The 23,395-nt window shown below is 55.6% G+C and overlaps 3 protein-coding genes across 4 annotated transcripts; 2 read left to right on the forward strand and 1 right to left on the reverse strand.

Moving 5' to 3' along the window:
- Nucleotides 1-50: 50 nt before the first annotated feature.
- On the forward strand, nucleotides 51-1,867 carry LOC128051519 (protein PET100 homolog, mitochondrial). The gene is made up of 4 exons (XM_052644141.1): nucleotides 51-172; nucleotides 856-942; nucleotides 1,080-1,112; nucleotides 1,724-1,867. Exons 1-4 carry the CDS (start codon nucleotides 146-148, stop codon nucleotides 1,805-1,807), a joined length of 231 nt encoding a protein of 76 aa, XP_052500101.1. The 5' UTR covers nucleotides 51-145; the 3' UTR covers nucleotides 1,808-1,867.
- A 65-nt stretch (nucleotides 1,868-1,932) lies between these two features.
- On the reverse strand, nucleotides 1,933-3,795 carry PCP2 (Purkinje cell protein 2). The gene is made up of 4 exons (XM_052642799.1): nucleotides 3,754-3,795; nucleotides 3,086-3,200; nucleotides 2,709-2,833; nucleotides 1,933-2,052 (listed from the first exon to the last, which is right to left on the reverse strand). The coding sequence occupies exons 1-4, from the start codon at nucleotides 3,793-3,795 to the stop codon at nucleotides 1,933-1,935; spliced, it is 402 nt and encodes a 133-aa protein (XP_052498759.1).
- Nucleotides 3,796-8,111: 4,316 nt separating this feature from the next.
- Nucleotides 8,112-16,828, forward strand: STXBP2 (syntaxin binding protein 2). 2 transcript variants are annotated; one of them, XM_052642930.1, is made up of 19 exons: nucleotides 8,112-8,148; nucleotides 9,425-9,474; nucleotides 9,734-9,815; nucleotides 10,302-10,378; nucleotides 10,533-10,611; nucleotides 10,707-10,810; nucleotides 11,199-11,347; nucleotides 11,553-11,637; nucleotides 11,726-11,856; nucleotides 11,954-12,061; nucleotides 12,338-12,395; nucleotides 12,534-12,599; nucleotides 12,701-12,781; nucleotides 13,796-13,934; nucleotides 14,410-14,519; nucleotides 15,234-15,329; nucleotides 16,039-16,124; nucleotides 16,223-16,380; nucleotides 16,702-16,828. In XM_052642930.1, the coding sequence occupies exons 1-19, from the start codon at nucleotides 8,112-8,114 to the stop codon at nucleotides 16,785-16,787; spliced, it is 1,782 nt and encodes a 593-aa protein (XP_052498890.1). In that variant the 3' UTR covers nucleotides 16,788-16,828. The 2 variants fall into 2 exon arrangements, with proteins under 2 accessions (XP_052498890.1, XP_052498891.1); XM_052642931.1 differs by lacking the exon at nucleotides 9,425-9,474 and having other exon boundaries at nucleotides 8,115-8,148.
- Nucleotides 16,829-23,395: the final 6,567 nt, after the last annotated feature.

Here is a 23,395-nt window from a genome sequence, read left to right on the forward strand (position 1 = left end):
AGGCGAGCGCTCTAAGATGACGTCATCACGAAGCTACTTGGACCAATCAACTTTAGCAGTGGAGCCCGCGGACTCCCAATGACCTACTGTCTTGTTGGGCTGTGGGCTTTGGGCGGAAGCGGCTGTGAAGCCTAAGAGGAGGAACATGGGGGTGAAGCTTGAGGTGTTTCGGGTCAGTGAGCAACGGAGCGGTCGGAAGGCTGGGCGCGGGGTTCTTCCTGGATGAGGAGAAGGCTCAAAAGGGAGGCCTTCGAGAGAGGGGCTCTGGGGCGAAAGCTCCATTGATTTGAAAGGGACCTTTACGGTTGGAGACGCAGAGGAGGGGGCTCTGGGTTGGGGGCTCTGGGAGGGCAGGTGTGAGGAAAGCCCTCTGAGAGATGTGACCTGGGAAGGAGGCTCTAAGAAGGAAGACTTCAGGCTCTGGCGGAGCTCTCGGGTTTACAGTGGGTGTGCGTCTTTCTCCTAGACCGACTCCTAGACCTCGAAGAATGAGTTCTGGGTCTGAGGGTGCTCTGGAATCTAGCTGGGGGTGGTTTGAGGTCTCAGAGAGATGCCTTTATTGTACGAGTTCTTCTGCTCCTGGGGCCAATATGTCTGTCTTTCTTTGAGAAAGAGTCTTTTAGACTCGGAGGGGGCTTTCGAGGTGGGGGGTGACTCTTGGATTCTGGGGACTAAACTTCAAGGTGTGTGACTTCTGTACCCTTGCTGGGAGTTTTGGGGTTCTGGAGGGTCCTGAGGAAACACCTCTGGTCTCGGCCAGAGGATGGTTTTCCCGACTCTGAGCAGCCGCTGTACAGTAGGGGTGGAGGCGGGGATGGTAATTCCTGACGACTCATCCCTCCCCTTCCCTTGCAGATGACCATCTACCTCACCTTCCCTGTGGCTATGTTCTGGATTGCCAATCAGGCCGAGTGGTTTGAGGACTATGTCATACAGCGCAAGGTGGGCACCAGTTCATTCCAGGGGGTGGGGAAGGGTATGAGGGAGCAGGGTCAGCCTTCCCTGAGCCGACCCTGCCCTGGATGCGGGGCTCTGGAGGCTTCTGGCTTGTGACTCCATCTATGACTTTGTCCCTACAGAGGGAGCTGTGGCCCCCTGAGAAGGAGGACCAGGTAAGCATGTAATTTTCCTCCCACCGGAGGGGGGAGGGGCCTGGATTCCTGTGGCCATGATGGCACTCTCAGTCATGGGCAGGGAACCTAGAGTGGAGGGACATATGATTTCCTTAACTGCTCTCTCCCTGAAAGTGAAAGTGAAAGTCGCTCAGTCGTGTCTGACTCTTTGCGGACCCCATGGACTCTACAATCCATGGAATTCGCTGAGCCACAATACTGGAGTAGGTAGCCTTTCCCTTCTCCAGGAGATCTTTGCAACCCAGGGATCAAACCCAGGTCTCCTGTATTGCAGACGGATTCTTTACCACCTGAGCTGCAAGGGAAGCCCAAGAATACTGGAGTGGGTAGCCTATCCCCTCTCCAGTAGATCTTCCCAACCCAGGAATTGAACTGGGGTATCCTGCATTGCAGGTGGATTCTTTACCAACTGAGCTATCAGGGAACTCCCTGAAGGTCGAAGCTAATCTGGGGTTGTAATTGGCACAGGCTTCATTGTAGACAGGAACTCTGAAGCCACGGTCTGGGGGGTTAAGGGGAGGGGGGCTGGGAACAAGATCCAGGCCCTGAGGTGCATTTGCCTCTCCTTCCTTCCCATCTCACCTCCCCAGCGCCGGGAGCTAGAAGAATTCAAAGAGAGGATACGGAAGCAGCGGGAGGAGAAACTCCTTCGTGCTGCCCAGCGGAGCCCCTGAGGCCTCTATGTGCCGGATTTCCAGCCTGCTCCGCAGAATAACACACACACGGTTCTTTGTTGCTCATGGAAGTGCTTTATTGTCGGTTCTCAGGGGCCAAGTGGGGCCCAGGACACCTCAGGCCCTCAGGGGGCTTGTGTCTGGGGCTGGGGGCTGCTGTTCCGACGGAAGCTGAGAGCAGCTGGGTCCTGGGGGGTGAGGAGGGGTTGGGGACTGAGGGTCCCAGCTCGTTTCTGCACTCCATCCTGTTGATACAAGGGGTCAATCAGAGAGAGGGGCCGAGGGTAGTGCCAACCAGAGGGGGACACAGACACTGGAGGGAGGCGGCAGATGGCAACTGGGTCACACCTCCCCCCTCCCGTTACCTGCTGCCACCGTCCCTGAGCCTCTGTGCTCCTCGGTTACTCAACATTAAGGGTGGTATTTTGGGGCTGGTGGGTTTTGGGGGCCTCACTGGGGTCCTGATCAGAACCCAAGCTGTGGGCAAGTATGTGTGATGTGGACATGTGGGGGTCTGGATGCATCCTGTGCACAAGCTCACCTGTCCTCCACCCTCGGGGTGCCTTCCCAGGAAGGGGTCTATGCTCTGTCACCTCCTCAGCTCTCAGACACTTGGGCTCAGGAGCTGTGAGTTCCCGCCATGTCTCTGACTTGAACATGCCCCAGACATGACCTCGATCCCTTTTCAGCCCTGTCTGGGCCTCTGCCCTCCCTCTGAACTGGGGTATTGGATCCACCGGGGTCTTGTGACTGGCAGGGACTCAGGATGAGTGCACCGACCAGACAATGGACGGACAGAGGTGGGGGTGGGGCCCCTTGCGCTCCTGGCTGGGGGTGGAAGGCAGGGTTAAAGGCCTCAGCCTGGTCGGTCTCTCCTCAGCCCAGACAGAACATCACCTACCTTGGGGCCCAAAGGCTGGAAGCCAGGCAGGGCGCTGACCGTCACTCGCTGGTCATCCATGCGGCGGCCCTGGGTATTGGCCAGCATGTCCATGAGGCTGTCCATCTCGGGTGCAGGGGCGCTCTCTGCGTGGAGCCAAGGCCGTGGGGAGCTCAGACAGCCCAGCTGGAGCCCCCAGCCCACCCTGCCACCCCCCACTCACATCCTCCAAGAAGCATGCTGGTATCTGCCCCCAACCCATGGGCATCTCTGTCCCCAGTCACCAGCTCACTTTCTCAGACTCTTGCCCGCAGGCCCCCCCAGGTGGCCACTTGCCCCCTTCATGCCCGGCCACCCACATCACAGCCACTTCAGCACACCCTGCTGCCCACTCTCACGGCTGTCAGAGGCTGGGCCCGGCCCCGCCTGCAGCGAGCAGCGCTGCTCCTCCATCCGGCCGCCCTGCACGTGGCTCAGCAGGTTGAAGAAGCCCTCCTGGTCTGGGGAGCCAGCCTGGGGAACAGATACGCTCAGTCCAATCGGCCTCAGCCAGGAGACCCGTCAACGCAGCCAGCCAGCTTCCACTTGGCTCCCAGGCCCGCCCTGAACTTCTCCGTGGTTCTCACCATGGTCCCCACCGATGTGCTGCTTTGCAGAGCTGCTCCAAATAAGACATGAGTCTCCTTCTCAATCTCACCCTGGCCCCTGCCCCAGGGGCCCCACCAGCAGTGTCACGTGACTGCAGCACTGCCCCGAGAGAGGGCTGATGTCCTACATAGGGGCCTGACTGCAGGGCGGCCTGGGACTGGGACACTAGCCAGGGGACCATCCCGGGGGCTGCTCCCTTATCCCAACCTCCTTCCCCCATAGGGTCATCACTGAGAGCCCTGACCTCGCTGGGGGCTGGATTAGGCACTCAGAGCCTCAAGTGCCCTCCTGCACCTTCTTAGGTGGCAACTGGGTCAGGGGTCCCAGAAGACTCCTTGCTAATTAGGTGCCCTACAAATGAATTAGTCTTGTCATTCACAGGCCCTTGAGTGGGGGGTGGGGGGTGGGGCCTGCTCACCTTGTTGCAGGCAGAGCCCACATTCTCCTCTTCCTGGTCCATCGTTGTCCCTGCTGCCCTCCCCTGGATCCCGTCCACCTTCTGCTGGCCTCTGCCCCGGTCCCAGGCCAGAGAAGGCTTTTTAAGAGACTGGGATATTGTGTGTGTGTGGGGGGGTGTAGTGGATACCCAGCCCCAAATCCCCAGCTCATGCCCCATCTGCTCCCACCCAAGCTTAAGCCCCATAAAGATGATCCAGATAATTGTTTTTGCAGCGTGAGGCCGGGGCTGCTGTGGGGGCAGGAGGCAGGGTGACCTGGGTTTAGGACCTGCTAGGCCTCAAGGACTCAGGTGGAGTGCAGGGTCTCCGCAGTGGAGAGCTTGAGCTGACTGGACCCCCTTGGGAGAGGACTGGACCATGGGACAGCTCAGGTGAGATCTGCATCCACCTTGCCAACCCGTATTTGCTGGAAAGGCAGTTGCCATCCACAGGTGGTGGGAGGAGAGGAAGCTCAAGGACACCTGAGCCACCACCAGCTAGCCTGGCTCCACCTCTGTCTTCTGGCCATCCCTTCTACTACTGTCCGCAGGCCTGGTTGTCCCCACCCCATGCCCCCCCAAAACTGGAAGTTATGGGAGCACTTGTCTCCCCATCACCAATGCCAAATTGGCCTGTCTCCTCCCATTTGACCCCTCCTCCCCCAGTCCCAATTAGGGATGAGAGGCTAGAGTCCTGGCTAGGGAGGCAAGAAGGAAACCCCACCCCCTCCCCTGAGCAGCTGTGGCTCCCCATCAGTGCCCCGGGAGAGGGGTTGGGAGGACTCCATGTGCACCCCACCCCCTCTCCAGGATGTCTTTCTGGAAACCAGTTAAAGTTTCTTCTCAGGATAAAGGGGCCGCACCATGACCACTTCTGCCAGATTGTAAAGCTTGGTCCTCCTCCCCAGACAGCCCACTGCCCTCTGGAGCCCCTGTCCACATCCTCTCCGTGGCCCCATGACCCCAAATGCCAAAGTGCTGTCCTCCTCCTCCCCAGACGTATTAGTTCCCAGGCGCCTTAATGAAGTGTGCCAAACAAGGCAGCTTAGAGCAGCAGACATTTATTGTCATACAGTTCTGGAGGCCAGAAGTCCAAAATCCAGGTGTTGGCAGGGCCACGCAGAGGAGAGAATCTTTCCTTGCCTCTCCCTGGGTTCGAGTGGCTGCCGGCAGTCCTTAGTGTCCTGTGGGTTGTCGCTGCAGGACTTCAGTCCCTGCCTTTGTCATCACAGACATCCCCGTCATGTACTTGTTTTCACGCGGCTGTCCTAACACATGGACGCTAGCTACACTGCTTTGGGGACTCACCCTACAACCTCATCTTTTACTAACTGCACCTGCAAAAACCATATATCCAAAATGGCACATTCTAAGGTGCTGGGAGTGAGGGCTGTAATGTACTTTTTTTTTTTCTTCAAGGGGGTGGTTAGCACACCCTTGAGCCCATAGCAGCAGTAGACGATTATCCTTACCTGATAGAGTGAAGCCAGGCCCTACAGAGTTTCACCACCAGAGGACAGACAGACGCTAGAGGTGGTCCCAGCTTCTTCCGGGTTTTCCAGCTCCCTCTCCCCTCCCCATTGCCCCTGCAATCCATCCTTCCTCCCAGGAACCACAGGGGTCTCCTCCCTCCCCCACTCAGAACTCTCCCTTGGCCCCCATTGTCCTCAGGAGAAAACCTGAATACCATGAGATGGTGGAGATGTTCTAAACTTGACTGGTGATGCCGGTCAGGATGGCCATCATTTTAAAATCTTATAAATGCTGGAGAGGATGTGGAGGAAAGGGAACCATCCTACACTGTGGGTGGGTATGTAAGAGAGTGCAGTCACTATGGAGAACAGCATTGGAGGTTCCTCAAAAAACTAAAAATGGAGCTACCATATGATCCAGCAATCCCACTTTTAGGCATACATCGGGACAAAACTGTAATTTGTAAAGATACATGCACCCCAGTGTTCACTGCAGCACTATTCACAAGAGCTAAGACACAAAAGCAACAGATGAATGGATAACAGATGGAGAATCAACAGATGGATGGATAAAGATGTGGCGCACATACACAGTGGACTATTACTCAACCATTAAAAAGAATGAAATAATGCCATCTGCAGCAACATGGACCCAGAGGTTATTATACTGGGTGAAGTCAGAAAGAGAAACAGCATCTGATTTCACTCATGTACGGAATCTAAAATACAACACAAATTATTTACATAACAGAAACAGACTAACAGACATAGAAAAGAGACTTGTGGTGGTCACATGCAAGGAGGGGTGGAGGAGGGGTGGGCTAAGAGTTTGGGGTTAGCAAATGCAAACTTCTATATAGAGTATAGCACAAAACTGTATTTAATATCCTGTGATCATAATGGAAAAGAATATGAAAAAGAACGTGCATGTATATCTGAATCATTTGCTGTAAAGTAGAAATTAACATTGTAAATCAACTCTACTTCAGTAAATAACTTTAAATTGACAGGTAATGGATACACAACTGTGAATATGGCAAAAGCCATTGATTGTCCCTTCTCTGTGGTTAAATTGTATGTTAATTATATTGTAATAAAGCTAAGAAACAAAAAGGGGGGAAAAAAGGATGGTAGAGAGGGGGAGAGAGAGAAGATGAGAGAGAAACAAAAGAAAAAAGAAAAACCCAAGCTCCTTTGTAGAGAGGCCAGCCCTCCTGGTTTGGCCAGGACTGTCCCAGTTTTATCACTGAAAAGCCCTGGGTCCTGAAAACCTCTCAATCCCATGCAGATTGGGCTAGGTTAGTCCTGCCATGTCCCAGTGGGGTCTGGTCTCTGTGGCCCCTCCAACCTCAGCTTCTGTCGGGGAGGGGGGTATCCCCACCCTCATCTCCCTCCAGCTACTCCTCCAATCTCACCTCCTCCTTCTCTATGCACAGCTGCTCCCTAATATCACTCAGGGTTAAAAGATCACCCCCTCAGGATACCCCTCTGGCACCACCCCTAATAGAGTGCCCCCACTCCACCCCCAAATTTGCTATCATGTCACTTTCTTTCCTTAAAGCATGATTGATCATTTTCTCTCCCCTCCTCCTCCATTCAACTTTAAGTGTGCCTGGCAGGCTTTCTGGTCTTACTCATTATGGTCGGTCCCATGCCCGTCCTGTGAAAGTAGCAGAGGGCTTGGCACTCGTCTAAACTCTTTAAAAAAACATGGCCAGATAAAAGCATGCGTTCAGGACTGAGCCAGCTCAGGAGTCTGCATCCACACATGAGTGTCACACACCTTAAATCCTCATCGAAAGGAGAAGATGATGCTGGACTGTGCCTGCTGCGTGATAAGGTGTCAGCCCTTGGCTGGCACACAGCCAGGGCAGGCCCTGATACTTTAAGTCGATTGTAAATTGAGATGTGTGTGTATGTATGTGTGCAAGCGGCTGAACATGCCACTGAGTTCACGTGTGCATCAGCAAGTCTGTGACTAGCATACCTCCTGGGACCGACTCGTGCTTCAGACTGCAAAAGGCCTATTCATCACCGGGCCTTGGACAAGGGTCAGTCCAAGCTACAGTTTCATTGTCCAACCTGCACTGCCCATCAGGGCCTCTGCAGGGTAGACTTGAGAACCTGTGTATGCATGTTAGCTGCTCAGTCGTGTCAGACTCTTTGTGATCCCATGGACTGTAGCCCGCCAGGCTCCTCTGTCCGTGGAATTCTCCAGGCAAGAATGCTGGAGTGGGTTTGCTATTTCCTTCTTCAGGAGATCTTCCCGACCCAGGGAAGATCTTCAAACCCCTGCATTGCAGGCAGATTCTTTATCATCTGAGCCACCAGAGAAGCCCCGACTGAGAACCTAGCACCCAATAATTGCTGGCTTAGCTCCAATCTTCCCCCCAGGCCTCCTTATCAAGTGTTGCCCAAGCCCATTGCTGCTACTAAACTCGGGAACAGAAGGTAACTAGATCACGGGTTTGTGGTCCCGTAGCTCCAGATAGGCATACACAGTATCCTTTAGACACAGGGGAGAAATTTCTGCCAGGGTGGAACTATGCCTGGGGAAGATAAAGGGGTTATTATTGCCTTGCGATCCCGCTTTCTCGCTGCCCACAAGCTAAGGAAGTGTGTCTGAGCTCACGTCTATGAACGTGTCGTCGGGCCGTGCTCCTCCGGCGACTTTAAAGATCTCTGCTGGGACGCTTTCGCCTGTCATTTCAGCAGGGAACACAACTTCTCTGAGAACCGGTGGAGGGGCGGGGCCAGGTGGGCAGGGGGCGTGTCCCGGACCCGCGGGGCGGGGTCCACGTGGATGACGCGCGGGGCCACGCCCCCACCTTGGGACAGACCCGGAAGCGGCGGCGCCCCTAGGGAAAGATGGCGCCCTTGGGGCTGAAGGCGGTGGTAGGAGAAAGTGAGTGCCGCCCCCTGGGGGCGGGGGGCCGGGGGCGCACGGACTCTGGGAGTCTAGCGGCGGGGAGTTGGGGACCTGGCAGGGCGTCGAGCACCTGACCCTCGAGGGGGTGGGCGGGGACTTGGCTTTCCATTGAGGGAGCGGAACAAAGTTGGGAGACTAAACTGCGGGGACCCAAAGGAATCAGTCTAAGGATGGCGTAGACAGGCGCTGGGTATGGACTTCGGGACCCCCTAGAGAATGGGCGTGGGGAGGGCACCGCTGGACAGCCAGGCTCCCGGGTCTCCGAACCCGGCAAAGTTCGGCGGGCTGGACTCTTGGGGCCCCATGGTGCGGACCGCGGCCGGGCCTGGGTGCGCTGGTCAGCGACCCCAGCTGGTGAGAGTGCTCAGAATGCGCGTCCAGGCTCCAATGCAGATCCAAGGGCGGGGGACGCCTTACTCTTTGCCCGGCCCCCAAGAGTCCCTTGTAGCCTGGGGACCCTGGCATCCAGGCCTCCCGGGCCGGGTTCTTGGGCGGTGGGGGGATGGCGCGGGGGGGCTGGAGGTCGTCCCCTCCCCCACCTCCGGTAGTTCCGGCCTCAGAGTCTCCTTCCGCCCTGGCAGTGCTGATAACAGTGGACAAGACACTCTTGCTGGGCGGGGCCGTCCTGGCACTTTTGCCCACTCCCTCCGCTAGGCAGAACCGAGTGTGGCTCAAACTCCCCAGACCCCCACTGAAAAAGGGGCCTCCTCCTATGAAGGGGTTGATGGAGAGACAGGAGAGTCATTGATTCCATTTTACAAGTGAGGAAACTGAGGCTGGATATTGGGTAATGGGATAACCACAGCCACGCATGTTTCAGACAGGGATCCAGGGGTCCTGCGTTCTGGTTCAGGGTAAACGATGGAGGTGGAATGAGGGTGTGGCTGAAATCTACATGCCAGGAGTACTCCAGTAGATAGAGGGATGGAGAGCCCAGTTCTGGAGGCAGGTAGACCTGTTATGTGAGTCGTGGCTTTCCAGTTATTCGTTTATCTAAAGCATATTTATCTACTACTTATGCTCCAGGCACTTGCCACTTAGGTGCTGAGGGTCCTTAGGCAATTTACTTCTCCTCTCTGAACCTCAGTGGCCCTGACTATAATTTGGGGGTGACCAGGAGCTACCTCAAAGGACTGAGGGGGAGGAGTAAATGGGAGTTCCAATGGAAGTCCAGCCCAGGACCCAGAATGTTGGGGGGCACCGTGGGGCCAGAGGACCCCACATTGTGAGCCCGCCCCTCATTTCCCTGCAGAAATTTTGAGCGGAGTCATTCGGAGCGTCAAGAAAGATGGGGAGTGGAAGGTAGGGGCGAGATAGAATGCCTTGTCTAAACCCATGTCGGGGCCCTGAATGTGGGACAGCCCCCCTCCAGCTCCCTGAGGAGGCTGCTGGTCCACAGAGGTCATGTGGGTGGGTCTGGGATGGGCTTGGGTGGGGTCCTGGGTCCTCTTGTTCAATCAGCTCATGAAGCTGAGAGACTTGCCCATGGCTCTAGGCCCTCCTCAGGGACAGCTTCAGCCTCTCTCACCCTCTTTTCTGTCCATTCCATCCATCTGGACAGGTGCTCATCATGGACCACCCGAGCATGCGCATCTTGTCGTCCTGCTGCAAGATGTCAGACATCTTGGCCGAGGGCATCACCAGTGAGTGGCTGCCCCAACCCCAGGCTTCCCAGCTGGGACCAGAGTGTGGGATCCCCTGAAATTGTCCAGGACTTCCAAGAATGCAGTTTCCTGTACAGACAGCCCTGATATGGCAACCCCTAGATAGGCAGGCTTCCCACGCAAGGGGCTCCCCAGCTGCAACCCCTAAGGGGTCTGCCTCCCCAGCTGTGCAACCCCTTTGTGTGGAACTGCATGTGGGCCTCTCAGCATGTGACCCCGAGAATGTGTAACTTTCTAAGGTCGATCCCCAGGAGGCGATGACTGTGTGATCCTGCATGTGCAGAGCCCTGCCCATGTAGCTCTTGTGATCCATGGATGTGTCCCCTCAAGCTCAGGACCCTCAGGGAGTGTGCATATCCCCTGCTGCCTCTGCACCCCAAGTGTCCAGCTCCCTGAGTGTGCGACTCTGCATGTGCCCTGGCCCCAGTGCCATCCACACGTGTCCCCTTTCTCTGTTCCTACTAGTTGTGGAGGACATCAATAAAAGGCGAGAACCCATCCCCAGCCTGGAGGCTATTTATCTGCTGAGCCCCACGGAGAAGGTGCCTATGATAGTGGGTGTGTGTGCGCATGCATGTGTGCCGGCACGCATGTCTGTATGTGTCTGAGGAGCAGGCAGTGGCTGGGAGGTTGTGTCAGGGGATGGTCTGTCTAAGGGTACTGGGCCAAGCCTGGAGAGTGATCCGCCTTCCCCAGTCGGTACAGGCCCTGATCGCAGATTTCCGGGGGACCCCGACCTTCACCTACAAAGCAGCACACGTCTTCTTCACTGACAGTGAGTGAGGAGAGCCGGGTAGGGGTGCGGTGTGGGTCAGGGTAAGGGGGTGTGAGGGCTGCCCTGGCCTGATGCCCCATCTTGCCCATTCCCAGCCTGCCCTGAGCCCCTGTTCAGTGAGCTGGGTCGTTCCCGTCTGGCAAAGGTGGTGAAGACGCTGAAAGAGATCCACCTTGCTTTCCTCCCCTACGAAGCTCAGGTATAGCCCAACCTAGTTCTGGGTAGGAAGTGGGGCTTCGTCACCAAATATCCCAGGTTCCCTCGGAAATAGGCAAGGCGATAAGTAAAGGGGGTGCTGAATCAGAAAGGAAAGCAGCTAACAACCGGTGGAATGAGCTCTTAAGTGGGAGTCACCTGGAGTTCTGTCTCCCTGGGCAATAGCAGGGGGCAGCATACAGCTCACCGCTCTGTCTTCCCACCCAAGGCGGAGGGGGCTGCGGTATTCCAGAAAACAGTAGTTAGGGGGCTGCCCCAGGCCTGCAAAGCAGGCTCCAGAGACCAGAGGAAGCCCCGGGGAGTGGCACGTGGCCGCGGCTGGAGTTGGGCAGGGGCGCACCTCCAGTGGTGGCGGCTCTGTGCTCTCGCAGGTGTTCTCCCTGGATGCCCCCCACAGCACCTACAACCTCTACTGCCCCTTCCGGGCGGGCGAGCGAGCGCGGCAGCTGGAGGTGCTGGCCCAGCAGATCGCCACCCTGTGCGCCACACTGCAAGAGTACCCGGCCATCCGCTACCGCAGGTGGGTCCCCAGCCAGATGCCGCCCTGACCTTGACCCCATCCTGCTTCCAGCCTTGCACCTCTCTTCCAACCCCAGCTCCAGACCTCACCCTGACCCCTGACTCCCATCCCTAACCCCATCCCTGACACCCAGTCTGTGCTGACTGGCCCTCCCCAACCCCACACCCTGAGGCACCCACCCCGTGTCTGCCCACCCCACCTGCAGGGGCCCAGAGGACACGGCACAGCTGGCCCACGCCGTCCTAGCCAAGCTGAACGCCTTTAAGGCAGACACTCCCAACCTGGGCGAGGTGAGGGGCTTTCTGGGGAGGTGGAGGGAGGCCCCAGCCAGGGTCAGGGTCAAGGGCTTCATCCCCCTGCCCACCCCTTGCACCCCAGGGCCCTGAGAAGACTCGCTCACAGCTGCTCATCATGGACCGGGCGGCCGACCCCGTGTCCCCACTGCTGCATGAGCTCACCTTCCAGGCCATGGCCTACGACCTGCTAGACATCGAGCAGGACACCTACAGGTGGGCAGACCCTGGAACGCGCCTCTGCCGTCGCTGTAGCCCCGGGTCCCTGGTCTTCAGCGAGTGCTTGCGACCTTCATGTCTCTGGCTTCCCCAGGTATGAGACCACCGGGCTCAGTGAGGCCCGGGAGAAGGCGGTGCTGCTGGACGAGGATGATGACCTGTGGGTGGAGCTTCGGCACATGCACATCGCGGACGTGTCCAAGTACGTGCGCGCGTGTGTGTGCTCGCGGTGGGCACTGGGGTTGTGGGCCCTCTGGCATGCAGTCCCCACTCCTTCATCCCATTGTGGACCTGTACTCCGTGAATGCCTGTCAACAAGCCACACCCCTCTGCTGGCCTCCCCACGCCTCTCCAGTGTGGGCCTGTGTCCCCTGGCTGGCATCCCCGGGCCATGTGACTCCCCCACCCCCCAGCTCTGCCCTCAAATGACCATCATGGCACCAGTCCCCAACCTACCGCTGCCCACTCTCACCACCAGGAAGGTCACGGAGCTCCTAAAGAATTTCTGTGAGAGCAAGAGGCTGACCACAGACAAGGTAGGCTGTAGGGTGTAGGGTGCAGGCCCGGGGCAGGGTGGGCCACTTGGGAGGGGTGGGGCCTCAGTCTGGAGCCCTAACCTGGATTGGGGGCCTCAGATAGGCAGGGCCTGGCCTCACGCTCAGCCTTGTTCCCAGGCCGACATCAAAGACCTGTCCCATATCCTGAAAAAGATGCCACAGTACCAGAAGGAGCTGAACAAGGTGAGCGGTAAGCGGGGACCAGGAACCTGCCGCCTCCAACTGTCACCCCTTCTGCACCCTAACTGAGTCTGTTACCCCCGATTCCCACACCTACCCTGCAGTACTCGACGCACCTGCATTTAGCCGATGACTGCATGAAGCATTTCAAGGGCTGCGTGGAGAAGCTGTGCAGCGTGGAGCAGGTGGGTGGGCCCTGGGCAGGGGTGGGGTCTGTATGGGCTGGGCTGGGAGTCGGGGGGCAGGGCCTGTGGAGAGGCATTTCTGGGGCAGTCTGTGGCTTGTGGGTGGTGGCCCGGCCTGGAAAAAGGCAGGACCTGGGTAAGGGCTGAGGCCTCTGGAGAGGTGTGGCCTGTGTGAGGGGTGGGATCTGTGGAGAGGAGACTTGGAGCGTGGGCGTGGGGCCTGTGGGGGCCAGCCCCCTGGAGAGGCAGTTTCTTGTGGGGAAGGCAGGCCTAAGGAGCTCAGATGGTAATCTGCCTGCAATGAGGGAGACCCAGGTTCGATCCCTGGGTCAGGAAGATCCCCTAGAGAAGGAAATGGCAACCCACTCCAGTATTCTTGCCTGGAGAATTCTACGGACAAAGGAGCCTGGCGGTCTACAGACCATGGGGTTACGAAGAGTCTGACACCACTGAGCAATTAACACACTGCTGCTGCTGCTAAGTTGCGTCAGTCGTGTCTGACTCTGTGCGACCCCATAGACGGCAGCCCATCAGGCTCCCCCATCCCTGGGATTCTCCAGGCAAGAACACTGGAGTGGGTTGCCATTTCCTTCTCCAATGCATGAAAGTGAAAAGTGAAAGTGAAGTCGCTCAGTCGTGTCCAACTCTTAGTGACCCCATGGACTGTAGCCTACAAGGCTCCTCCGTCCATGGGATTCTCCAGGCAAGAGTACTGGAGTGGGTTGCCATTACCTTTTCTGAATTAACACACAGACCATTGGAAATGTGGGGCCTATAGAGAGGTGTGGCCTGTGCGAGGGATGTGGCCTGAAGGGGAAGAGGCTGAACCTCGGAGAGGGTGAAGCCTATGGCTAGGAGGGGCCTGTGTGAGGGGTGGAGCCTCACGGCGAACAGGTGTAGAACCTTCAGAGACTGGTAGAGCAAAATGAAGCCCAGAGGTCTTGCCGAGGCCCATGGGGATGTCCCTCCCCTGCCCCGACCCCCACGTGGTGGCTAACCCCCATGTCGCCCCAGGACTTAGCCATGGGCTTGGACGCAGAGGGCGAGAAGATCAAGGACGCCATGAAGCTGATTGTACCGGTGCTGCTGGACGCAGCAGTGCCAGCCTACGACAAGATCCGGGTTCTGTTGCTCTATATCCTGCTACGGAATGGTAGGTAGGGGGCCTGGAGTTGAGGGGGGGGAGGAGGTTGGTATACCATCATTCACTCCGGTCTCCGGTGACTGTGGGAGGCTTTCACTCCCACAGATGCCCCCACACACCAGGTATGCCAAACCCCACAGATACCCCTCTGGACCTTGGGCCACCCTCCATTGGCCTCCATTGGCATGGAGACCCTCTGAATCTATTTTTAGGACTCCTCCAAATTTGGCCCCCTCAACTGATTCCAGAGGCTCCCCCAATCTATCACCCGCTCTGGGATTCCCATCCAGAGTTCTAACATGAGGAATCCGCTCTCTCTGCGAGCGTAGGTGGTTCCCCCGGTCCCCAGGGTGTCTCGACTGCTGCATGCCCCCACCCCAAGCCCCTCAACCCAGAAGCCCGCGTGGCCACCTCTGCACCCTCCCCCTTGCCCACCACCACCCTGTGAGTCTCCACAAAAGCCCCGCCCTCCGGCCGCCTCCAGGTGTGAGCGAGGAGAACCTGGCCAAGCTGATTCAGCACGCCAATGTGCAGGCGTACAGCAACCTCATCAGGAACCTGGAGCAGCTGGGGGGCACTGTCACCAACCCCGGGGTACGCTGGGCAAGGAGAGGACGCTGAGTCAGAGGGGAGTGACTGGGGTCAGAGGGCACATTACCAGGGCGGGGACACACCAGGCGTGCTGTGGTTCTTGGAGCACGGGGAGCCCTGAGTAGGGTCTGGGGGTTGGGGGGCAGCAGGGCTGTTCCCAGTCTCAGAGTCACAGGAGAAGTGGGGCCTACGAGGCATGGAGCCCGAGTCCTAGTGGTGCTGCCGTGTGGGGCATGCAGTCCAAGTCCCACAGGCCGATAGCTGGGTCCCCAGCACGGGGCACGTGGGCGACCCTGGGCTCCCGAAGGCCTCAGGGCCACCAGTCCAGCTGGAACACACACAGCAGCTTCCTGGGCTCGGCTCTCGGCACGTGCCTCCGCCCTCGACCTTGCCCTCTGCTGCCGCTCGACTGCGGGTACCTCTCATGTTCTCCCAGTGCCTGTCCTCCGCCCCTCTCCCAGGTCCCCTCCTGTCACCCTGTCCACCGCCTCTCAGCTCCCCCGTTTCTACGTCCTCCGTCGTCCGTCCCCGTCTCTCTCTCTCAGTCCTGATCTTCTTTGTCTCATCTCGGTTTCATCCCCTGTGTATTTCTTCCTTCCTCTCTCTCGTTTTCCCTTCCTCACTCTGTCTGCAACCTCCCCCAGCCTGACAAGCCCCATCTGTGACCTGCCTCCTTCTCCCTAATTCCCCCACCGACCCCACCCGCCCCACCTGTAGAGCTCTGGGACCACCAGCCGACTGGAGCGGAGGGAGCGCTCAGAGCCCACCTATCAGCTGTCTCGCTGGACCCCCATCATCAAGGACGTGATGGAGGTACTGCTGGTAGGGGTGGGACCTGACCTCCCCCATCCAGGCCACGTTCAGCCCCCTCCCTGCTCACTGTCCTAAGCCCCGGGGCTTAAGAGAAAATCCCTCATTATGGGCATCCCCGTGGCTCTGCCTGGGTTCTGGGGGCAACCCCATCCCACACTGGAGGAACTGGGGAACAGAGAGAGAGAAGAGCTTCATCTTCTCTCCACTTGCTGGTCCCCTCCTCTGTCCCCCTCTATTCACTCCTGCCCCCCAGGACGCCACCTGGGTCCCCCTTTGCCCTGCCCATACCAGCCCCCGCCCCACTGGGGGAGTCAAAAGCAGCGGCAGCCTAAAAGACCTGGCCAGGGACCTGGCTTCCTGCTTCTTGCCATCTGTATGGAGTCCTGGCATCTCTGCCTGCTTAGAGGCCCCCTTATCCCTATGGATCCTGGATGCCTAGACCTCTGGGTTCCTGAGGGGTGGGGGGCTCAGAATCTTGGCTTCTCCAGGGGCTGGAGGTCCACACTCCTGGGTCACTGAGGAGCTGAGCAGGAGCAGGGTCCTTAAGAAGCTAAGAGCCCAGGGTCCTGGGTCATTAAGGGGCCGGAGGTACAGGTGGTGGCCCCTTTCTGCCAGGATCTTGGCCTGTGAACATACCCGATGGAGGACGCTCCAGACCTTGGGCCTCATTGCCTGGGCCCCTCTCCTCAGCCTCCCTCTCTGGCCCTAGGATGCTGTGGAAGACCGGCTGGACCGAAAGCTGTGGCCCTTTGTATCTGACCCTGCCCCCACACCCAGCTCCCAGGCTGCCGTCAGGTGAGGCCAGGGACATGCCCAGACCCACAGGAAGTGAGGCTTGGGTGGGGGGGGTGATCTGCTACCCAGTCTGACCTCTGCCTGCCTTCCTTGCACAGTGCCCGCTTCGGCCACTGGCACAAGAACAAGGCGGGCGTGGAGGCCCGGGCAGGGCCCCGGCTTATTGTCTACATCGTGGGTGGTGTGGCCATGTCAGAGATGCGGGCCGCCTACGAAGTGACCAGGGCCACTGAGGGCAAGTGGGAGGTACTCATCGGTGAGTGGCCAAGACTGGGGTCTCCTGGGCTGGGCAGGGGCTGGGAGCCCGACTCTCCCGCCTGTGGGTTCCTAGGGAACTGATAGCTGTGTGCCTTCTGGGTCCCCAAACCCTGGAGCCTCTGCAGGGCTGGCATCTGGGAGCCCTAGGTGAGAGGGGTTAGGGCTTGGCTTCCCAGGGATGAGGTCCCCTGGGAGTGAACCCTTCCCTTTCCAAGAGGTGAGACTCCTGAGTCCTGAGAGCCAGGGTTTTCCTGAACAACCCTCTGGGTGGAAGGGTCAGGGGCCAAGGCCACTCCCACAGCCCCTCCCTCCCGCCCAGGCTCTTCACACATCCTCACCCCGACCCGCTTCCTGGATGATCTGAAGACTCTGGACCAGAAACTAGAGGATGTCTCCCTGCCCTGACCCCCGCCTGACCTGCTGCGTCCCTTTCCAGAGAAATAAACTCCCATCTTTCTGCCAGCTGGCACCCACCTTGCTTGCTTTTCAAAGGAGCCATATGGGGCCCCCCTCTCTTGGGTCCCATCCCCTGACTTTGTGCCTCAGGCCCCACCCAACTCTGTTCTTCCGGAGGGCATTCCACACTCTAAGGTGAACACAGACTCCAAGATCTACTAGCTTCCAGGTTCCAGCCAGCATCTTGGGTTGGCCTTTCCAGAACCTGGGAACCAGTGACGGTTCTCCTGACCACTCTGATGGGACTGTCAGTAGTAGGGCATCAGCAGACCAGACAGACTTCCCCAGCCCTTCTGGCACTGTCTCCTTGGGACTTGCAGCCACACAGATCAGGAGTCTTTTCCTCTTCCTGTAGGAGCACGGCAAACGATGCCTGCCCAGCTCCCATGCCAGAGAGTTGGAGCTCCTCCTGCTTCTTCCTCTCCATTTCCGGCAGGGTATTCACAGGGCTTCCTAACTGCAGGACTTATCAGGGCCTTTACTGGGTGGATTAGTATGCCGGGGCTGCCATAGCCCAGTCCCACATTCCAGGTGACCTACACAACAGAAATTATTCTCTCCCATTTGTGGAGAGCAGGAGTCCAAGATGAAGGTGTCAGCAGGGTTGATTTCTTCAAAGGCCCCTCTCCTTGGCCCATAGATGGCTGTCTTCTCTTTGTGTCCTCACGTGCTCTTGCCTCTGTGCGTGTCTGTATCCTAATCTCCTCTTAAGGACACCAGTCATATTGGCTTAGAGTCTACACTACTGACCTCATTTGGACTTAATTATCTTTTTTTTTAAATCACTTCTCTCCAATCTGGATCATCCCTTTGATTTTTTCTCCCCGACTGACACTGTCAAAGAAAAACTTTTTTGAACTGTACCGACTCTTAATTCGGAGAAGGCAATGGCACCCCACTCCAGTACCCTTGCCTGGAAACTCCCATGGACAGAGGAGCCTGGAAGGCTGCAGTCCATGGGGTTGCTGAGGGTCGGACATGACTGAGCGACTTCACTTTCACTTTCCTGCATTGGAGAAGGAAATGGCAACCCACTCCAGTGTTCTTGCCAGGAGAATCCCAGGGATGGGGGAGTCTGGTGGGCTGCTGTCTGTGGGGTCGCAGTCTGCCCCCTGCATTGAGAGCATGGAGTCTTAGCCACTGAACCACCAGGGAACTCCCAACTTAATGATCTTTCTGAAAGTCTCATCTCCAAATAGAGTCACATTCTGAGACATAGGGCTTAGGACTCCAGCATATGAATTTTCTGGGGACACAGTTGAGTCCGTAACCCTCAGCTAAAATGAGATGTGAATTTTACAGCCTGAATAAGAGCTATGAAGGCCCTTTCCTCTGGGGGCACAGACACATAGCCTGGTCAGAAGTCTGTACCACATGGGGCTAAGGGAGCCCTGAGGACACCATAATCCACTCAGCCTGGGGCAGTCAGGGAAGGCTTCCTGGAGGAGGGGGCACTTAATGTGAAGAGAAAGGGGTCAAGGTCTAATAGCCACCTGGGGCCTCAGTGAGAATATGACCCCTGGATATGACCCCTGCTGGAGTGATGGGAAATTGCAGAAGGTATCTCAGCAGGGTCAGGTGGGGTCCAAGTGTAATGTGGTTGATGGGGCTCAGCTGGGATGGGTGCCTGGGAAGGGGACCTTGATGGGGGGATAAGCTGAAAGCTGAATCTCGTGACCACCCCCCTCCAGGTAGAGCACTACCCCACCTGTAATTGGAGTTGTGGCCCATCTAAGGTTGGGACCAAGAGAGTGTGGGCAGAAACGGGACACCTAAGCCCCTCCTTTCCCACCCACCGAAGACTTGGCCCTGATTTTGAGGTCACCTATCCTTGTTTTTTTGGTGGGGGCAGGCTGTGCAGCAAACGGGATCCCAGTTTCCCCAACCAGGAATCACAGTCCTGCCCCCTGCATAGGGAGCATGGAATCCTAACCACTGGACCACTAGGGAAGTCCTGAGGTCACCTCTCCTTTTGAGAATCTGGAGAAATCTAAAGACACCCTAACCAGAAAAATCACACACACAGTTCTGCAGCTGGGGCCTTGGAGAAGCAAAAGCCCCTCCAATTCAGCATTTCTTCTGAGGTTTACAGGGCTTCTCTGGTGGCTAAGTGGGAAAGAATCTGCCTGCCAATGCAGGAGATGCAGGAGGGCGTGGCAACCCACCCCAGTATTCTTGTCTGGAGAATCCCATGGACAGAGGAGCCTGGCAGCCTTATAGTCCATGGGGTCGCAAAAGAGTCGGACATGACTGAGTGACTAAGCAACAACAATAGCAACAACTAAGACTTACATGAAACTCCTGACGGTAGAAAGATGGACATGCAAGGCCCTCAAGTAGATAGGATACAGGGAAGAAAGTGGGTCATCTCGGACCCCTGAGACATCCCGCCCTAGATGCGAGGCTCCCTTCACAGACTCAGCAGGCAGGCCTTTCAACTGGTGGGAGATGCAGTGGGAGGGAGATGGTTTTAAAAGTTTAACTTAAAAAAAAAAATTGTTTATTTTTGGCCGCGGGGCACCTTAGTTCCCCGACCAGCGATGGAACCCGCGTCTCCCTGCAGTGGAAGAGTGGGTTCTAACTACTTCACCAGGGAAGATAGACCTCAAAATTTAACATTTAAACCTTGTTCTGGGAAGCCAGAGAAATATCAGTAACCTCAGATATGCAGATGACACCAACTTTATGGCAGAAAGTGAAGAACTAAAGAGCCTCTTGATGAAAAGTGAAAGAGGAGAGTGAAAAAGTTGGCTTAAAACTCAACATTCAGAAAATGAAGATCATGGCATCCATTCCAATCACTTCATGGCAAATAGATGGGGAAATAATGGAAACAGTGAGAGGCTTTATTTTGGGGGGCTCCAAAATCACTGCAGATGGTGACTGCAGTCATGAAATTTAAAAGACGCCTGCTCCTTGGAAGAAAGGCTATGATCAACCTAGACAGCATATTAAACAAAAGTCCATCTAGTCAAAGCTATGGTTTCTCCAGTAGTCATATATGGATGTGAGAGTTGGACTATAAAGAAAGCTGAGCGCAGAAGAATTGATGCTTTTGAACTGTGGTGTTGGAGAAGACTCTTGTGAGTCCCTTGGACTGCAAGGAAATCCAACCAGTCCATCCTAAAGGAGAACAGTCCTGGGTGTTCATTGGAAGGACTGATGTTGAAGCTGAAACTCCAATACTTTGGCCACCTCATGCGAAGAGTTGACTCATTCGAAAAGACCCTGATGCTGGGAGGGCTTGGGGGCAAGAGGAGAGGACGACAGAGGATGAGATGGCTGGATGGCATCACTGACTCGTTGGACATGGGTTTGGGTAGACTCCGGGAGTTGGTGAGGGACAGGGAGGCCTGGCGTGCTGCTATTCATGGGGTCGCAAAGAGTTGGACCTGACTAAGCTACTGAATTTAACTGAACTGAACTGGAAAGTCACGGTGTTCCCTCCGGGGCCCGCTTAGGCAGGTAAGCGCTCTGAGCGCAAGGGGACGCTGTGGCTCAACTTGCCGGTTGCTTTGATCGAAAGATCAAAAAGCGTCTGTGACCGGGAATTTGGGTGACCCTAATTAGAGACCTCGGCGGTGGCAGGGCGGGAGGAGGGGGGTTGGAGGAGGGAGAGTAGGTCATGAGTTACTCCGTAGTTCTCAGCCCCAACGAAACTCTGTTTAAATCGCCTCGGCCTTGGCCACTTATTTGTACGTAAATGATGTAAAATCTCCCACCTAAGGGCATTTTATTCTAAGAATATTCACGGACCCCACCCACCATGGACCAGAGCAGCCAGCCAGTAGTGTCAGTCCTGACCACGCCCCCAGGTATTACGCCAAGTGCCCCACACGCGTTGCACAGACTTCTCAAAACCCTCTCAGGAGAGTAAACTCCAACTTCTCTGCGTTCCATGATGCATTACGTCAGGGGCTCCACGATGTCACGTCCCTACGGTTAGCCGGTGGCTGGGGTGAGGGCAAGGGTGGAGGTCTCTGATTCCCAACAACTCTCCGCAGAAAGGTTTTTAGCAGTCGTGGATTCCTGCCAGTTTACACCTTTAAAAATTTTTTTTCTCTGCCTGGGGACGTTCAGGATCCTAGTTCCCCTACCAGGGATTGAAACTTGCCGCCTGCACCTTGGACCCGCAGGGAATTCCTTCCATCTCCCTTTTTTAATTTTTTTTTTTTTTTTGTGGTGTCTGGAGGTTTGCAGGATCTTAGTTCCTGTACCAGAGAGTGAACCCAGGCCGCAGGGAAAGCAAGGAGTCCTAACCACTGGATAGCCAGGGAATTCCTAAATCTTTTTTCCCCCAGTATTGAAACTTCCCTGGTGGCTCAGACCGTCACGAATCTGGCTGCAATGCAGGAGACCTGGGTTTGATTCCTGGGTCGGGAAGATCCCCTGGAGGAGAAAATGGCAGCCCTCTCCAGTATTCTTGCCTGGAGAATCCCATGGACAGAGGAGCCTGGTGGGCTACGGTCCATTGGGTCGCAAAAGAGTTGGACACAACTGAGCGACTAACACTTTGATGTAACTGTGTGTGTGCATGCTCAGTCATGTCAGACTCTGCAACCACACGGACTGTAGCCCGCCAGCTTCCTCTGTCCATGGAATTTTCCAGGCAAGAATACTGGAGTGAGTTGCCAGGTCCTACTCCAATCTATATACCTATCTATTGCCAATAACTCTTGAGGATTATTTTCATCCCTGTCATTCCTCACCCTGCAATCAGCTAGAATCCTTCTTTTTAATTTTTTAAATATGTATTTATTTGGCCACACCAGGTCTTTAGGTGCAGCATGTGAGATCTGGTTCCCTGATCAGGGACTGAACCCAGATCCCCTGCGCTGGGAGCATGGAGTATTAGCCACTGGACCACCAGGGAAGTCCCTCAGAAGGACTGTCCCTCAGAAACAACTGTAGTTGGTTTGTAGGGAAAGTAGCAACCTAAGGCTTTTTACCTATTACTTGTGGGTGTGGCTTAGGTCCCCAGGATCCCCAGGAGACAACTGAACATGTGAGCTCACCAGGGAGGCCTGGGGTGCAAACAGACGCCAGAGTCACTGTTGGGTCACAGTATAACCTTAGAGGCAACACTTAGGAACCCCTGGCTGCCACAGTGATAATAATATATGGATGTAATATTAATATACACTATAATAATATAGTCTTGATGTGATAATACATTATTATTATTGAATACCCAAAAGGGGTCTGGCTCTGGGCTGGGTGGTGTAGTTCCCAGGATGTACTAAGAAGGAGAGCCCCACAAAGTGAGAAGGGAATTCCTCAGGTGAGCAGCAGGGCTTGGGAAGGTCAGGAGGGCACCCCTGGGGTGGTGAGCACTGATGTTCCGGAGGGGAGGTTGGGAACCCATCACAGCAGGGGTTGGTTCTGAGTTCATGCTATGCAGGGCAGGGGGCTTTTTTAAAGTATTATCTTCCCCAAGTGACAGGAGGGAAAGGTTTGTGGCCTTGAATTTGCTCTACTTAAAAAAAAAAAGTGTGCTCAATTGCTAAGTCGTGTCTGACTCTGTGACCCCATGGACTGCAGCATGCCAGGCTCCTCTGTCCATGGAATTCTCCAGGCAAGAAGACTGGAGTGGGTGGCCATTTCCTTCTCCAGGGGATCTTCCCAAACCAGGGATCAAACCCAGGGATCAAACCCAGGTCTCCAGCGTTGCAGGCAGATTCTTTACCATCTGAGCCACCAGAGAAGCCCAAAATACTTGTTACAACATGAATAAACCTCAAACACACTATGCTAAGTGAAAGAAGCTTGCTGCAAAAGAACACATACTGGGGGGCTTGCCTGGTGGTCCAGCGGTTAAGATTTTGCTTTCTAACGCAGGGGTGACAGTTCCATCCCTGGTCAGGAAGCTAAGATCCCATTTGCCTCGGAGTCAAAAAACCAAAGACATGAAAAACAGAAGTAATATTGCAACAAATTCAATAAACACTTTCAAAATGGTCCACATCAAAAAATCTTAAAAAAAAAAAAAAAACCGCCACATAGTGTATGATTCTATTTATATGGAATGTCCAGAATAAGCAAATTCACAGACAGAAAGTGGTTGCCTAGGGATGGGAGTAGGAATAGACAGGGACTGAAAAGTAGCACAGGATTCCTTTTAAGGGCAATGAAAATGTTCCAGAATTGGATTGCAGTGATGGCTGCGCAACCCTGTGAAATTTTACTGCAGATCATCAAGTCCTGTAACCTGAAATGGATAAAGGATAAATGTTGGAGCATGTAAATTATACTTCAATAAAGCTGCTTCTCAAAGCTATGTTTTTTTCCAGTAGTCATGGAGGGATGTAAGAGTTCGACCATAAAGAAGGCTGAGTGTTGAAGAATTGATGCTTTCCAACTGTGGTATTGGGAGAAGACTCTTGAGAATCCCTTGGACAGCAAGGCGATCAAACTAGTCAATCCTAAAAGAAATCAATCCTGAATATTCATTGGAAGGACTGATGCTGAACCTGAAGCTCCCATACTTCGGCCACCTGATGTGAAGAGCCGACTCATCGCAAAAGACCCTGATGCTGGGAAAGACTGAGGGCAGGAGA

The sequence above is a fragment of the Budorcas taxicolor genome, chromosome 7, assembly GCF_023091745.1.
Source record: "Budorcas taxicolor isolate Tak-1 chromosome 7, Takin1.1, whole genome shotgun sequence".
Lineage (NCBI taxonomy): Eukaryota > Metazoa > Chordata > Mammalia > Artiodactyla > Bovidae > Budorcas > Budorcas taxicolor.

Coding starts and splice junctions, on each gene's coding strand:
- PCP2 (XM_052642799.1), bottom strand. CDS start 3,795: ATGGACCAGGAAGAGGAGAATGTGGGCTCTGCCTGCAACAAG. Junction 2,834..3,085: donor GGGCCCAGCCTCTGACAGCC/GTGAGAGTGGGC, acceptor GGCTCCACGCAG/AGAGCGCCCCTGCACCCGAG. Junction 2,053..2,708: donor TCCAGCCTTTGGGCCCCAAG/GTAGGTGATGTT, acceptor TTGTATCAACAG/GATGGAGTGCAGAAACGAGC.
- LOC128051519 (XM_052644141.1), top strand. CDS start 146: ATGGGGGTGAAGCTTGAGGTGTTTCGG. Junction 943..1,079: donor ACTATGTCATACAGCGCAAG/GTGGGCACCAGT, acceptor TTGTCCCTACAG/AGGGAGCTGTGGCCCCCTGA. Junction 1,113..1,723: donor CCCCTGAGAAGGAGGACCAG/GTAAGCATGTAA, acceptor TCACCTCCCCAG/CGCCGGGAGCTAGAAGAATT.
- STXBP2 (XM_052642930.1), top strand. CDS start 8,112: ATGGCGCCCTTGGGGCTGAAGGCGGTGGTAGGAGAAA. Junction 11,348..11,552: donor CCGGCCATCCGCTACCGCAG/GTGGGTCCCCAG, acceptor CCCCACCTGCAG/GGGCCCAGAGGACACGGCAC. Junction 13,935..14,409: donor CTATATCCTGCTACGGAATG/GTAGGTAGGGGG, acceptor GGCCGCCTCCAG/GTGTGAGCGAGGAGAACCTG.